The sequence below is a fragment of the Protopterus annectens genome, chromosome 7.part0 (genome assembly GCF_019279795.1).
Source record: "Protopterus annectens isolate FY-2018-M chromosome 7.part0, PAN1.0, whole genome shotgun sequence".
Classification (NCBI taxonomy): domain Eukaryota; kingdom Metazoa; phylum Chordata; order Ceratodontiformes; family Protopteridae; genus Protopterus; species Protopterus annectens.
Window position 1 is genome coordinate 433,575,574 of NC_056739.1, and position 16,400 is coordinate 433,591,973.

Genomic DNA, 16,400 nt, shown 5'->3' on the forward strand with positions numbered 1-16,400 from the left:
GCTTCGCCCCCCCCCACCCCCCTACTTAAATATACCAACTCCGAGATCGCACCATAGTGGAGGAAATGGCAAAGTCCAGAACACGGTCCACCAAATTTTTTCCCTGGGAAAAAATTTTATGTTCTGTGACTTCGCTATTTTGCCATTTCGACAGTATTGGATCGACTACATAGCATTCGCTATTCAGTCCATTCGATAGCGTCATATAGACCCGCGCTACATAGAAGGATTTCCTGACTACTGTGGCAATGTGATTATCACAGGAGAGACTACTGTCCACCTTTGGTGTAAGTAACAGTGTACACATTCGGCATTAAGTAGACTGCCGCCTATGTAGTAGTTCATAGTTCATGGTTACAGAGTTTTTACCAAAGGGGATGACAAAGCACTTTTTGACATTGAGCTTGAGGCCATGGCTCTGACACCAGGCATCTGTCTCAGTGAGGCCCTTCTGTAGGATGTCCACATCATTTGGGGACTCTACTATGGCTCATGAATGAGTTCACTATTGAATTTAAGGTGAAGAGCTGGGAGGACACTATCTGATACCCTTGCAGTTACTAAACCCTGGAGTGCATTTCCAAGCTCCTTCAGGAGATCTCTCTGTAAACTGGTGAAGTGTGTAAGATAATTCAGGGACCCGAGTGTAAAGGTCACTGAAAAAACATGCATTTTCCGTATATGTCCATCGTATGCAACTCTGTTCGGGGATGGACAGAAGTGGACGTCTCTGACAACAACTTCTTGGTAGCATCTACCGGGACACCTTTAGTAAGGAATGTTTTATCCTCAGAGGATGTAAAAAATGTATTTGGCCTCCAGGGGATAGGCTCCACTGAGTCTGCAGACTCCCATGCCTTTCAGCAAACTAAATCCATAAGTTCATCAAAAGGCAGACACCCCCAAGTGGCAGAAGGGCAAGACCCAAAAGCCTTCAGGTAGACAGACTCCTCGTCAGAATGGGTGATGGGCTTCCAGCCATCTCTCTGCTTAAGGATTTCTAGGATATCTGCAAAGGAGACATCCTCAGAGAGCGACCGTAGGGACCCTTCTGGGTCGAGGTCTGTGTCAGACTTGACTGACTTCTCTGGGGAGTCCAAATGCTTCCTCGTACATAACATCTTGCAAGGGACCTCTTCAGCAGGGCATTCTGGAGAGGTTTCAGAAGAGAAGGTTTCACCCAATGGGGCATCCTGAGGCCTTGGGTCTCCACGTCTGTGTGGAATCAGTTGTGCTGAGACGGACACCGGTGCCTTTGGGGGAGGAATGACTAGATCCGAGAGTGGGGCCGCCCATGGGGACAGCACTCGCATCACCTGGAAAGCCTCCCGTCCATGATCCGAGGAAGCTTCCAGTTCCAAAGAACTAAGTTTCCCCAGCACCAAGGGAGGTTGCTCCGCGGCTGATGTAGGAGCTGAACTCACAAGCGCCGAGGCCCCGAGAGGCAAGTTCGGATAAAAAAAACTCGATCCAACTGTCCTCCTTAGACCCAAACAGAGAATGTCAGCTCCTAGACTTCTCAGACAGCACCGAGGAAGTCAGAGCGGTTGGTGGCGTAGATCCTGGAGCAGGTCTCGGCTCCGACGGTTCCACTATCAGCTCCATGCATTCTGGCTCCAAGACCCCAAGCCAGGTCAGAAGAAGAATTGATGGTGAAAGGGCAGGTCTGGTTGGTTCTGAAACCCTCTGGGTCGGCTCCGACAACAAAAGTTTGGCTGATGTCCTCAAAAGTCTCCACACCACATGATCCACATCATCATCAGAAAGGCTCCTGGAGGATCGAGAAGAGGAAGCTGGAGATCTTACAGTCTGCAAAATAGGTGACCTTAGTGTCAGAGAAACCGGCTCCAGTTCCAGGGACTGGCACCGAGCTTGGAACACCAACAGCTCTGATGTAGAAGGAGCAGAGGTGGAGGGTCTTTCGGACCAGACAGATTTCAGTTCTGTTGAAGACATCTTCGGCAATTTCTTTGACTGCTTCAAAGATGTAGAAGATGATAGTTGATAGGGAGAAGACTACTTTTTTGCAGGATTCTGACCTTCTTCGAAGGCCGCTGAAAAAGAAGATTTCAGTAACCCCTTTAAAATCAACTTGTTCTTTCTCTCCTGAAGTACCTTTGAACTAAAGGAGTGACAGACTGAACAAGATTCCTGCAAGTGTACTGCCCCCAGACAGTATGCAGATACAGTATATGGCCATCTGTGAGTGACATTTTTGAGTGCATTTCAAGCACTTTCTAAACCCTGAAGGTTTTGCCTCTTTTGCTTGCTTAGACATGGTACCAACAAGAAAACCAAAACAACCTACAATTACACTCAATAGGAAAAGAAGGGCCCTCTAACTTAAGCAGGCTCAGCAGCTCTCTAAATAAAACTACCTAACTTAAAAGAAATATTCCAAATCTAGATAGTATAAAACACACTTCTATCTATGCTATACACTGTTTAAGAAGCTATGCACACACACACTATTCAAACTTTAACTACAGGAAAAAGTTAACTAGTCACACTGCTATAATATAGGGTTAGTAAAAGGTTACCCTACAACTAACTACAAACAGCAATCAAAAAACCTAACTGCTCAACAAATGAGCCTAGTAAGATAAAATTTTACACTCTGTAAAGACGTCGGGATTGGGGAAACAATTTAACCCTAGACATAACAATTTAGGCCTAGACATAACATACAACCACACACTTAAAAGGATCAAAAGAAGAAAAACACTAGTTGGAGACCTCAAGCTTTTTATAAATGTCCGAGTCGGAACAGAGGATTGGTTCCAAACCCACAAGTACAGAATGAAGGCAAGACAGGACAACTTCACATCACTGCTCTTGCATGGTGTCGGGGGGGGGGGGCAGCTGATTGGAGGAATCCCCCTTGCAGAAGTGAAGGACATCCTCTGTGGTCACCCCACTGCACATCCCATCCCTGCCACTTTGGCAGCTGCATGTAGGGATTATGAACATAAAGGTAAACACCTTGAACCATCCTTGATGGCTGTCTAAATGAAGCCACTTCCCTGTCAAACCTCACACCAGTGATGGGGACTAAATGGGCTACACTGACTTGGGGGGGGGGGGGGCTGATGGCTGACAGACAGCAAGAGCAAATGACACAAAAGTGACAAAAAGACATATACTTCTTTCTTTCGGCTTTTCCCGGTTAGGGGTCGCCACAACGGAACTCCGGTCCACTAATGATTGGCAGTAAATTTTTTTACAGTGCCAAGGTGCCAGCCCGACGTCCAACCTTCAACGAAGGCACACCCATTCATGCATGTCTTTCGAATGCCACTCTACCACGGGGAGGACATGCAGACTCCACACAGAAGGCGGTCCAGCAGAGAATCGAACAGGAGAACCTCTTGCCTTGACGCAACAACGCTACCACTGCACCACCGCGGCTGTACACAAAGACACATACTGATGCACTGAAATGCCATATTCTGTGCCAAAAGACAGTTTCTTGATTTGAAACCTAAAATTTCACTTCTGCATCAGTGTCAACTTCCTAGGTGTACATACTCTGGCTGATCCAGAAGTTTCAACTACAATAAAGTTCATATAAAAAGGCTTGGCTGCTTACCAGTATAATCAGTTCATTGCTGCTTGGGTTTAGGGATATACAATCTGCTCCTATGGCTTTCTTGAAGTCTTTGTGTACTGCATCATTCAAACAACTAAAGGTAAAAAAGAACACAGTTAAACTCCATGATTAAATAGTACTATTAGATTAATTAGAACTACCTTTAAAAAAAGTACAATCTGACTGCTACCTGAAAATATGGTTTACTTACTTTCCAACACTTTTAAGCTAAAAAAAAAACTCACTAGATGTAGTTTCTTTGTTTCTTCCGCCATTTAATGTTGCTGCAAATGCAGCCTTCACAGGAATAATACAAGCTCAAGTAACAACTTTGTGGGAATAATGAACAGCTGACCAACATTCATGCTTACACAGAGGGGTACTGAGTCCCTAAGGTGATGCAGGACTTGGGCTACACAGAAAATGTCTTCAAAGTTCACACCCTAAATGATGCGACACTTCCCTGGGACGTGCACTGCACAGCTTCTTGGTCTGGGTGAGCAAGCTGGACTCACCTACGAAAAGGGTAACAGGTGTGATCAGGGGTACAAAGGCCATCACGACTGTGTAAAGAACAGTCACCCACCCACCTCCTTCCCAGACAGCTCTGGAAAAAGATGAGCTTGAGTTTGACTGCAAAGGCTTGACAATCAGCCGGGGGTGGGGAAAGCTAGGGGGGGCAAAAAAATAGGAAGGGAAAACAAGCTGCCTGTGTGCACAAGTAGTATACAACAGTAATTACATTTGTTCACCTCCTTTTGGGAAGCAAGTTGACGCACTGTAGTTAGAATAGGATGGCAAAGCAATTTTGAGGAAGATTTTTTTTTTTTTTTGGCAATACCATTCAATGAAACATGACTTGTGCAAAGTGGAAGACTGTATTCAAGTCAATGAACCAAACTCGCCAATTAAAATGGTTCAAATTATGACCGTGTCAATTTTTCCAGTATAATATTGTGATCATAAAATAGAGTGGTCAGGGATAAAGCGGAATATAAATCAGTAATGACAAAACATAGTTTAAAAGTTCATGACACAAACATCAAAGTGTACAGTTACACAGCACCTTACCTGTGTTTACCACTCCCACTTTTTCCATACAAAAAACATTAAATGACCCTTCGATCTTCATAAAGTAAAACAGAGGAATAGCTTGTTGTGCGACCATTTAAGTCTGTGGAAACAGCTCCATAACAATGCGCCTCAGAGGCTTTCATAATAGTCCCAATAATGCTGACTATTAATATGCATCCATTAAATTCTAAGGACGCATACCTTACTATCCTTACCAAAATCCTTGTAAATGTTTCAACAGCATCTTGCCACATGGTGCCTACAGCTCTCAGAAGTACAATGATCCCAGTTTTTTTGAGAAAACGTTTTAGTTTTTTGGAAAAACTTCTTCATATAAAATTGCATTTTACTAAGAGAAGTAAAAACTTCTTCAATTCAGAAACATTAAACCGAGGGATAAGTGTGGTACATACTCAAGAAAAAAAGAAGTTATGTACTCACCATAAAGTTCCATGTTTGTAGTCCATCTCGCCCTTCATTCTTACACATGGGTTCGGAGCCAATCCTCTGCTCCGACTTGGCTGATGACAAAGCTCAAAGACTCTTAGTTCGCTTGTGGCAAGGTAGGTATCCCATAGTGTACTAGTAAGAATCCCCAGATCTTGTTTGCTGCTAACTATAAGAATGATAGAAAAGTTTATCCACAAGGAACAACAAAGATGAAAGGTCTCCACCCTACCAAAGGCAATACTATCCTGTCTCCAGATCTTCCAAGGACGGGGGTAGGTGGGTGGGTTCGTAAGAATGAAGGGCAACATGGACTATAAACATGGAACGTTATGGTGAGTACATAACTTCTTTATGTTCTGTAGTCCTATCTCGCCTTTATTCTTACATATGGGATAGTGTCCCTAGCACCTTTTTCTCAAGTGGCTCACGGGAATACACTCCTAAGAATGTGGAACCAAAGGAGGCTCTACCTCTTGAGGTCAAATCCAATTTGTAATGAGTAATAAAGGTATGAGGGGTAGCCCAAGTTGCTGCTGCACAAATGCTGTCAACTGGAACTCTGGCTTGAAAGGCAGCTGATGTGGATAGGGATCTTGTGGAATGAGCCTTAATTTTAAACAGAAGGTTCTTTCCAGTGGAAGAGTAGATAAGAGAGATACAGTTGGAAATCCAATTAGACAGATTTACCTAAACTGGCAGACCTGTCCTAGTTTCAGAAAAGGATCCGAACAATTGCTGTATCAAGTCAACCAGCAAGGGCAAGGTGCTTCCGAAGAGCACAAGCACAAAGTCCAGTTGATGAAACTCACTGAGGCACACCACGGCAATAAGAAGTTGGCCTTTTATTTCTCAAAAAGAAAATAAAATACACTTGTAAAAACAAAGAAATGTTTCAAACTTAAGCAGGCTCAGCAGCTCTCTAAATAAATGTCACTCACAGATGCTTCAGACTATTCAAACACCAACAGAAACTGCATATAAAAGCATCATTCAATTAACTATTCAACCAATCTGCATTGTGATCTCATTATGCAGGAATGAGCACTAATATGTATAAACTAACTATGTGGTCACATAAATTGAGAGACAAACATTTCATAAAATCTTTTTAAATGTGTACATAAACAATGCTGTTAATATTAAAAATCTGTTAAAAAGTTGTAAACTATTAAAAGTGTATTTATGTAACAGTAAAAACAATTAAGAGTATATATATATATATATATATATATATATATATATATATATATATATATCTTTGGTATCGCATTTTATTCGTGAAAAAAAGAGGGGGGTGTTACTATAGAACTGCTTCATCTACATCAAACCATCATAATCTCCTTATACATATATCATACTAGTTGATATAAGATGGCTACCAGATAAAAATAAACTAATATGTCAGTTCTGACTGATAAAAAATATATGTATATACAATAAATGTCTAAGAGAACATGACCATCTGTATATATACCCATAGAAGAATATATAAAATATATTGTATAAAATGTAAAATATGAAAAAAACGAAATAAAACTTCCACAAAACTGAACAGTGTTGTACATGGCACTTCAATGCTTGAAGCCCCTATCCCTCAGGAAGAGTTTCAAAGAAATTCTGTCATTTAAACCGGGGGCTTTATCTGCCTGTAGCCTCACGATCCATCAACTTTCTCTTTGCTCAGTATAGTTTTTATAATCACCTAGCCTAGTGTCTTGATGTATCAATTCTATGGCCATAAACTTAAATGTGTGTCATACTATTATCTACGACATGTTTGGCCAGAGCATTATTTTCATCTTCCCTATTAATGGCGTACATATGTTCTCTTATACGTTCTCTAAGAGTTCTATTTGTCATACCAACATAGAAAGATGTGCATTTTGTGCAAACCGCTAGATAGACTAAATCGCGTGTCCGACAATTTGCATAAAAGTCAAAACAGTATACTTTCCCAGTGTCTGGATGAATGAATTTGTTATTTGATATGTAACATTGATTACAAGTCCTACATGCGTAGGTCCCCCTCCTCAATGATTCTACCTACGGTTTCTCTTTTTTCTCATAACATAGTAGACGTTTTAAAGATTTGGTATTCTTATATGTAAATTTAGGGGTATTTCCTGCTAACTGATGTAGCTTATCGTCTATTGCTAAGATATTCCAATTTTTCATAAAAATCTCCTTGATTTTCCTATTACTAGTAAAAGATATCACAGGCTTGTTCAACATCATATGATTTTCTGTTTCTTCTATTGGATTGCGGGCACCTTCATTACTTATATATATATATATATATATATATAAATATATATATATATATATATATATATATATATATATATATATATATATATATATATCTTTATATATGGTTTCCCCGTTGAATTCCTTCTTATTATACTGTCTTGAAATGCATTTATCATCTCTCCTGATTTATAGCCCCTTTCTTGAAATTCATCCTGTAGGACCACCACAGCTTTTTGAAATTGAGCATCTTGGCTCGTAAGTCTAGATGCTTAGTAGTCGACCCTTAACATTATTAAGGTCATTTTAAAATATGCTTCCCTATCTTTCAAAAGGGTATCCATCTTTGTCTCATACATCACAGTGTCAAGGATCACAACTGCCCCACCTTTATCAGCTCCTCCAATCACTATGCCTTTATTAGATTGTAAATCTTTAAGGGCTAACTGCTCATGATTATTCAAATTATAAAAAACATGTTTTGTTTTATTCTCAGTGGTGTTATACATTTCATTTTAACATGACCTTTACACAGAGTGATTATTGGTGTACATGATGAATTATATGATTTATTTTTATGTAATGTCATAGATTTTGACCTCTATAAATACTTCTTGATTGAGAGACCAGTTATACCAACTTTTAGGGGCTTACCGAAAGTCCATAAAGACATTAAGAACCCACCTATGAGACCGATAGTCTCCAGTAAGGAATGGCTAACTGAGACCATTTCCATATATTTAGAGAAACAGTTAAGGAAGATAGTGGAACAAATACCCGCAGTGATTAAAGACACCAAACAGTTTCTTGAGAGCCTTACTGAATATACTTCACCCATCAAGAATGATGAAATATGTTTTACGGTGACACTAGACGTAAATTCTTTATTTACGTCCATCCCAAATGACATAGGGGTAGACTAATTGAGGTTGCTTTTGACAGAAAAGGATATGCCAAGGAACATGGTGATTAGATGTGCTATGCTTATGGACATCGTGTTAAAAAATAATACTTTTGTATATGATGACCAGTATTTTTCTACAACAGAAAGGAGTGGCGATGGGCACACTGTGCGCAAACTCCTATGCAAACATATACAGAGCATATATCAGGAAAACATCTTACTATATAAGCGTTTTGTGGATGATATCTTTCTATTATGGAAAGGTGATGAGGCCACACTTCAAGAGTTTATTGAATATATTAATAGTACCACCAGTTTGTCTCTAGATGGGAAATGGTCAGTAGAGCAGATAGAGTTCTTAGATGTTCTGTTAGTAAGAGAGGGAGACTCCTTACAGACACAGTTATTTAGAAAAGAATGCAGGAAAAATTCGATTTTACACTGTACTACTATGCACCCTTCACATATTTATAGGAATATTGTTAAGGGTCAAGTACTAAGAGCATCTAGACTTACGAGCCCAGATGCTCAATTTCAAAAAACTGTGGAGGTCCTACAGGATGAATTTCAAGAAAGGGGCTATAAATCAGGAGAGATAAACGCATTTCAACACAGTATAATAAGAAGGAATTCAACGGGGAAACCATATATATGTGGTAATGAAGGTGCCCGTAATCCAAAAGAAGAAACAAAGAATCATATGATGTTGAACGAGCCTGTGATATCTTTTACTAATAGGAAAATCAAGGAGATTTTTATGAAAAACTGGAACATCTTAACAATAGACGACGAGCTACATCAATTAGGAGATACCCCTAAATTTACACATAAGAATACCAAATCTTTAAAACGTCTACTATGTTATGAGAAAAAAAGAGAAACAGCAGGTAGAATCATTGAGGAGAGGGACCTATGCATGTAGGACTTGTAATCAATGTTGTTACATATCAAATAACAAATTCATTCATCCAGACACTGGGAAAGTATACTGTTTTGACTTTTATGCAAATTGTCGGACACGCGATTTAGTCTATCTAGCGGTTTGCACAAAATGCACATCTTTCTATATTGGGATGACAAATGGAACTCTTAGAGAACGTATAAGAGAACATATGTACGCCATTAATAGGGAAGATGAAAATAATGCTCTGACCAAAGATGTCATAGATAATGGTATGACACACAAATTTAAGTTTATGGCCATAGGCTAGGTGATTATAAAAACTATACTGAGCAAAGAGAAAGTCGATAGATCATGAGGCTGCAGGCAGATAAAGCCCCTGGTTTAAATGACAGAATTTCTTTGAAACCCTTCCTGAGTGCTAGGGGCTTCAAGCATTGAAGTGCCATGTACAACACTGTTCAGTTATGTGGAATTTTTATTTATTTAGTTTTTTTTCATATTTTACATTTTATACAATATATTTTATATATTCTTCTATGGGTATATATACAGATGGTGATGATCTCTTAGACATTTATTGTATATACATATATTTTTTCATCAGTCAAAATTGATATATTAGTTTATTTTTACCTGGTAGCCATCTTATATCAACTAGTATGATATATGTATAAGGAGATTATGATGGTTTGATGTAGATGAAGCAAATCTATAGTAACACCCCCCCTCTTTTTTTCATGAATAAAATTTGATAAAGAGATATATGTATACTTTTAATTGTTTTTACTGTTACATAAATACACTTTTAATAGTTTACAACTTAACATATTTTTATTAACAGCATTTTTTGTGTACACATTTAAAAAGATTTTATGAATTGTTTGTGTCTCAATTTATGTGACCACATAGTTTATACATATTACTGCTCATTCCTGCATAATGAGATCACAATGCAGATTGGTTGAATAGTTAATTGAATTATGCTTTTATATGTAGTTTCTGTTGGTGTTTGAATAGTCTGATGAAGCATTCTTTGAAATGTGAAAGCGCTTACTGGTTTGAAACATTTTTGTTTTTACAAGTGTATTTTCTTTTCTTTTTGAGAAATAAAAGGTCAGCTTCTTATTGCCGGTGTGCCTCAGTGAGTTTCATCAATTGATATGAACAATTGGTCTGATTTTTTTAAGTTCCTTAGTTCTATGTAGGTAGAACCGTAACTTGTCTGTGAACATCAAGCTGATGAAATTTATATTATGCACTGTTTGAATGATTATGAAAAAATACAGGCAGGTCGATAGTTTGGCTTGAATTAGCCTGAGAGCAAACTTTAGGAATGAATTAAGGGTTTGTACGAAGGTAAATTCTGTCTTTATGAAAAATAAAGTAAGGAGGTTTGACTGACAGTGCTTGCAACTCTGACCTCTTTCTAGCGGATGTAATAGCTACTAGAAAAATGGTTTTCCAAGACAGAAACTTCAGTACACACACATATGCGCGGGTTCAAATGGTGGGGAATAAGTGTGGACAGAATGAAATTTAGAACCCAAGGAGATACAGGTTCCTGAAAAGGAGGTCTCAGCAAGGTAGTGTCTTTAAGGAAGGTTTTACATAATCTGTGAGACATCAGATTAGGCTCACGTTGTCCCAAATGAAAATCTGATATCACTGCCAGTTGAACTTTAATTGTAGCAGCAGCTGACCCCTGATGGAAAAGTTCAGTTAGAAATTCTAACACAAAGGGGGTGGATGCTGTGCAAGGATCTACATTTTTCTCTTTTGCCCAGACAAAAAATCTTCTCCATTTGCAAGCGTATAACTTCCTTGTGGAAGGTTTGTGGGAAGAATAAGGATATGGGTCACTGCAGGTGAAAAATCATGAAGCCTGACTAGGGATGGAAGTAGAGCAGCCATGCTGTCAATTTCAGGGTATGGAGGCAGGGGTGAAGGGAGCATGACATGAGAGTCAAGAGGTCTGGAACTGGGTCCAGAGTCCATGGATGATCTATTAGATGAGGCCTGAGAAAGGGGAAACAAATCTGACGAGGCCAGTAAGGAGTGATCAGAATATTTTGCTTCCCAAGAACTTTGCTTTCTGGATCATTTTTGATATGAGCGGAAGTGGGGGAAATGCATATCTAAGCCCCCGGAGGCCAATTGTGAACAAGTGCGTCTTTCGGTGACTCCCCCTAAGGGGGGACAAGGGAGAAGTAGCTGCTGCATTTGGCGTTGACTGGACTGGCAAAAAGATTGCAGCAAGGCTGTCCTCATTTGCAGAAAATCTGTCCCGCTACTCTCTGATTCAGAGACCACTCATACAGCATCAGGATTGCCCTGCTGAGCTTGTTGGCCATCACATTGGTTGGCCTCGGGAAATGCGTTGCTACTAAAAAGTGCTGGGAAGATATCGCCCACTGCCAAACACAAAGGGCCTCTCGACAAAGGGAGTAAGATCCGTTTCCTTCTTGCTTGTTTAGATACCATACCACTGACATTGTCTGATTGGATTGCAACTTGCTTGTTTAGATACCATACCACCGACATTGTATGACTGGATTGCTATGTCCCTAGAGGAAGAAAGTCGTGAAGTGCTTGCAATGCTAGAAGCACTGCTCTCATCTCTAGGACACTGATATGCAAATGAGCCTCGTGATCTTGCCATGTGCCTTGGACAGTCCTGCCTAGATAATGCCCCCCCCCCCCCAATCTGGGAGGCATCCGTGGTCACACAGTAGCAACGAGTTGGCGAGGAAGGAAGGGTGGCCCTGTCGTCAGTTGATCAAGCTGAATCCACCAATGAAGGTCCTTTTTGCAAGATTCCGTTATGAAAATATGATGAGACAGAGGCAGTTGTTGAGACCACTGGGAAAAAAGTAGCCATTGAAGAATTCGCATATGCAATCTGGCAAGCAGAAAGTAGAGTTGTGTACACTTACCATAAGTGTAGATGTTAGAGTGTATTCACTGTTGCAGTCATTACATTTGGGTTATCTGCTTGCAGGTAGCCCTCAGTCGGCCTGATTAACAAAGTCTTGGGTCCAGCGTCGGTTGCTGTCCCTTCCTTCCATGATGTCAGGGGTATAAAACATGCAGCCGACGCCATTACATCAGTTTTTTCTTGCCCCAGATGTAAGGTGCCCCCCTAATGGGAAGCAATTAAATATAAAAGTACAAAAATATACCTCCAACAAAAAAGCAAATACACCAAAAAGGATTTTAAGCATAGTAATGGAAAGTAGAGGTATAGTCAAAAGAAGTTAGGGGGCCGGAGGGTGGATAACCAGGACTGCAACAGTGAATACTCGAACATCTGCATTTATGGTAAGTGTACACAACTGTACTATGTTTGTGTTTCACTGTTGCAGTCATTACATTTGGGTAGATTCCCAAAGCTATGGTTGGGAAGAGGAATTTAGATAGCATTAGGGCCAGCTATAAGGCCCTGCAAGACTGCAGTGGCACAGCCAGCTCTGGATTTAGAGAAAATTGGCAAATGATAATGCTTGGTGAAAGTATGTAGAGAACTCCAGGTAGCAGCTTCTAGGATGTCCCTGGTACGGACGCCTCTGAGAAAGGCTGTAGAGGTAGATGGAGCTCTGGTGGAGTGAGGTCTGATCCCCCGGGGGTTAGGTTTTCCATGGTGCTTATAGCAGAAATGAATGCAATCGCTTATCCATTTAGAAATGGGTTGCTTTGAAATAGCCTTCCCCTCTGCCCCTGCAGCAAATGCAACCAGCAGTTCAGATTTCCTTTGAGGTTTAGTCCTTGTCCAAGTAGAATCTACGTTGCCTGTGCAGATCTAAGGAATGCAGTATCCGTTCCCCTTTATTCTGTGGATAGGGAAAGAAGGTTGGCAAATGAATGGACTGATCCAGAGCCACACTGGAAACCACCTTGGGCATGAAGGATGGACTGGTTCTGAGGGACACCCTGTACGCATGAAAGACGATGAAAGGCTCCACTGCCATAAGGGCCTGTAATTCAGATACCCTTCTAGCTCACGTGATTGCTAAAGGAAAGCTGTTTTCCAAGAAAGAAATTTTAAGTCTGCAGTAGCAGCTGGCTTGTAAGGAGGTAGAGTGAGTTTCTCCAAGACAAAGTTAAGGTCCCAGGCTGGGGTTGGAGCTCTCCTGGGTGGTCTCAAATTTTTGGCCCCTCTGAGGAACTGTTTGAGCAGTGGATGAGAGAAGAGGGGAGGTTCTGTGTTATAATGAGCTGAAATGGCTGAGGCGTGGATTTTAATGGAGGAAAAAGACAGGCACTTGTGAAGCATCTCAGTTAAGTATTGTAAAATCTGAGGTAAGTTGAGTGCTGCTGTGCTCATCCCTTGAGATTAGTTCCAGGTACAGAAAGTATAGTTGTGTACCTACAATAAATGTAGATGTTAGAGTGTATTCACTGTTGCAGTCATTACACTTGGGTTATCTGCCGGCAGGCTACCCGCAGTCAGCCCGAGTTCCAAAGTCTTGGTCCAGCGTCGGTTGCTGTCGCCTCTTCCCTGATGTCAGTGCGCCAGGGGTATAAAAGATGCAACAGACACCATTTTCTTCAGTTTTTCTTGCCCCAGATGTCAGGTGACCCCAGATAGGAAGGCTGGAAAAATAAAATAATGCCAAAAAGCATGCATGTACCAATATAAACATTTCCTTCATCTACAAGCAAATACACCACATAGGTTGTATATAGTTGAGAAGTACAGAGAAGTCCCAGCAATGAAAAAGGGGGAAGGTGGGTGGGTAACCTGGACTGCAACAGTGAATAAACTCGAACATCTACATTTATGGTAGGTACACAACTGTACTATGTTCATCGTGTTTCACCGTTGCAGTCATTACACTTGAGTTGAATCCCAAAGCTGAGGTTGAGCGGCTGGGTCTAGATTGGATTTGGAGAGGCTACCAGGCCCTGCAGGACTGCAGCGGCAAAGCCTGCTGTGGATTTTGAGTAGAGAGGCAAGTGGTAGTGCTTGGTGAAAGTGTGCACTGAGCTCCAGGTGGCAGCTTCTAAAATGTCTTTGGTTGGTACTCCTCTGAGAAAGGCTGCTGAAGTGGCTGTTGCTCTGGTGGAATGTGGCTAATGACCTTAGGTACTGATTTGCCATGTTGTGCATAACAGAAGCGGATGCAGTGTCCTATCCATTTTGAAATTGTCTGCTTTATGATAGGTCTTCCTTGTGATCCTGCAGCATAGGCTACAAACAGTTGCTCAGTTTTTCTGAAAGCTTTTGTTTTCTCCAAGTAGAATTGTAGCGGTCTGTGTATATCCAAAGCGTGCAGAAGTCTCTCCCCTTTATTCTGGGGATTTGGGCAGAAAGTTGGTAAATGAATGGTTTGGTTCAGGGCCACATTGGAAACCACTTTTGGCATGAATGTTGGGTTTGTCCTGAGAGAAACCCTGTCCTGGTGAAAAATGATGAAAGGTTCCACAACCATTAATGCCTGTAACTCTGATACTCTTATTGCTGAAGTTATTGCTAGGAGCAGAGCAGTTTTCCATAAGAATTTTATATCAGCTGTGCTGGCTGGTTCAAAAGGAGGCAGCTGAAATGGCAGAGGCATGGATTTTAATTGATGCGAAAGATAGGCCTTTGTCCAGCATCTCAGTTAGGTATTGTAAAATCTGAGGTATATTTAGAACAAGTGGGTCGAGCCCTTGTGTCTGGTTCCAAGCACAGAATCTCTTCCATTTTTCTGCATAAGATTTGCTAGTGCTGAGCCTCCTGGCTTCTAAAATGACACCCATACCAGCTTTAGAGTGAGGTGCAGTCTGAGTGGCTACATTATCTGCCATGCTGCCAGATTTAAGGTTCTGAGTTGACTGTGCAGAATCTGATTGTTTTGTTGAGTCAGTAGATAAGGAATTTGAGGCAAAGGAGTAGATAAGGAATTTGAGGCAAAGGCCAAGCCGGGCCCGGAAGCAAGCTCTTTAGGATTGGGTACCAGTGCTGGCGTGGCCAGTCTGGGGCAATCAGGATCATTTTTGGCCTTTCTAGTCTGACTTTTAGGAGCACCTTGGTAAGAAGAGGCATTGAAGGGAAGGCATAGACTGTCAGAGCTTTCCAGCTGAATGATAGAGCATCCACTTTCCATGCTTGAGAGTGATAAGTTCTTGCGCAGAATTTCTGTAGTTGGCAATTGTGAGGGGAGGCAAAAAGATCTATGTCTGGGCGTTCCCATTTCCTTGTTAACATGCTGAACACCTGTGGATTTAGTTTCCATTCGTGAGGGTCCATGAGATTTTTGCTTAGTTCGTCTGCCAGTGTATTTTTTGTTCCTGGCAGGAATTGTGCCTGCAGATGTACCTGATAGGTTAGTGCTGTGTTCCACAAGATCATGGCTTGCCTGCATAGGGGGGTAGGAATGTGTGCCCCCCTGCTTGTTTATGTACCACATAACTGTGCTATTGTCCGTTTTTATTAGAAGTTGTCCTGGATGTAGTAGGTCCTTGAAAGCTGTCAGGGCATTCTGTACAGCTAGCATCTCTTTCTGATTGATGTGAAGATGCATTTGTTCCTTGAGCCACGTGCCCTGAATACATTTTCCTGTCATGTGTGCCCCCCCCAGGCATAATCCGATGCATCCGTTGTTATTGTCTGCCTGGCTGTGGGTAAGGTGAAAGGCTGTCCCTTGTTGTGGTGACAAGCCTGGGACCACCATCGAAACTCCTGTTGTAGGCAGGGAATTAAAGTTATGATCGTCTCCAGGCTGTGACAATGTTGAGTCCAAACACTTTTTAGATACCATTGTAGTTTCCTCATATGCAGTCTTGCATATGGAATTAGTAGAATGCAGGACGCCATGAAGCCCAGGGCCTGCAGAATTTTTCTTACAGGGAGCTGGGTCTTTGTTGCCATCAGTTGAAAGTATTGAGTCAGTTGCTTTTGTTTGTCTGGCATGAGATAAGCCATCTGGGCAGTTGTATTTAAGTTTGCACCCAGGAATATTATCTCTTGAGAGGGCACTAGTTTTGATTTCTTTTCGTTTACTGTGTACCCTAGGCAAATTAGTAATCTTTTTACAAACGCCAGATGCTTTAGTAGAATGTCCTTGCTCTCTGCTTGAATAAGGCAGTCGTCCAAGTAGGGATACATTTGAATTCCTTTTTATCTGCAAAATGCAATTACTAGTGCCAGGCATTTTGTGAAGACCCCGGGCACAGTAGATAAGCCAAAGGGCAGTGCAGAGAAAGTACAGTTTTGTACCTACCATAAATGTAGATGTCCGAACAGGATAGCA

General features: G+C 41.2%; 1 protein-coding gene across 1 annotated transcript in view; it reads right to left on the minus strand.

Moving 5' to 3' along the window:
• The window catches only part of FXR2 (FMR1 autosomal homolog 2), a 1,381,282-nt gene that overhangs the window by 1,119,385 nt on the left and 245,497 nt on the right, over positions 1 to 16,400 (minus strand). The window contains exon 6 of the mRNA XM_044076212.1: positions 3,590 to 3,683. Within this exon, the coding sequence (XP_043932147.1) occupies positions 3,590 to 3,683 (94 nt within the window). The remainder of the gene's footprint in view (positions 1 to 3,589; positions 3,684 to 16,400) is intronic.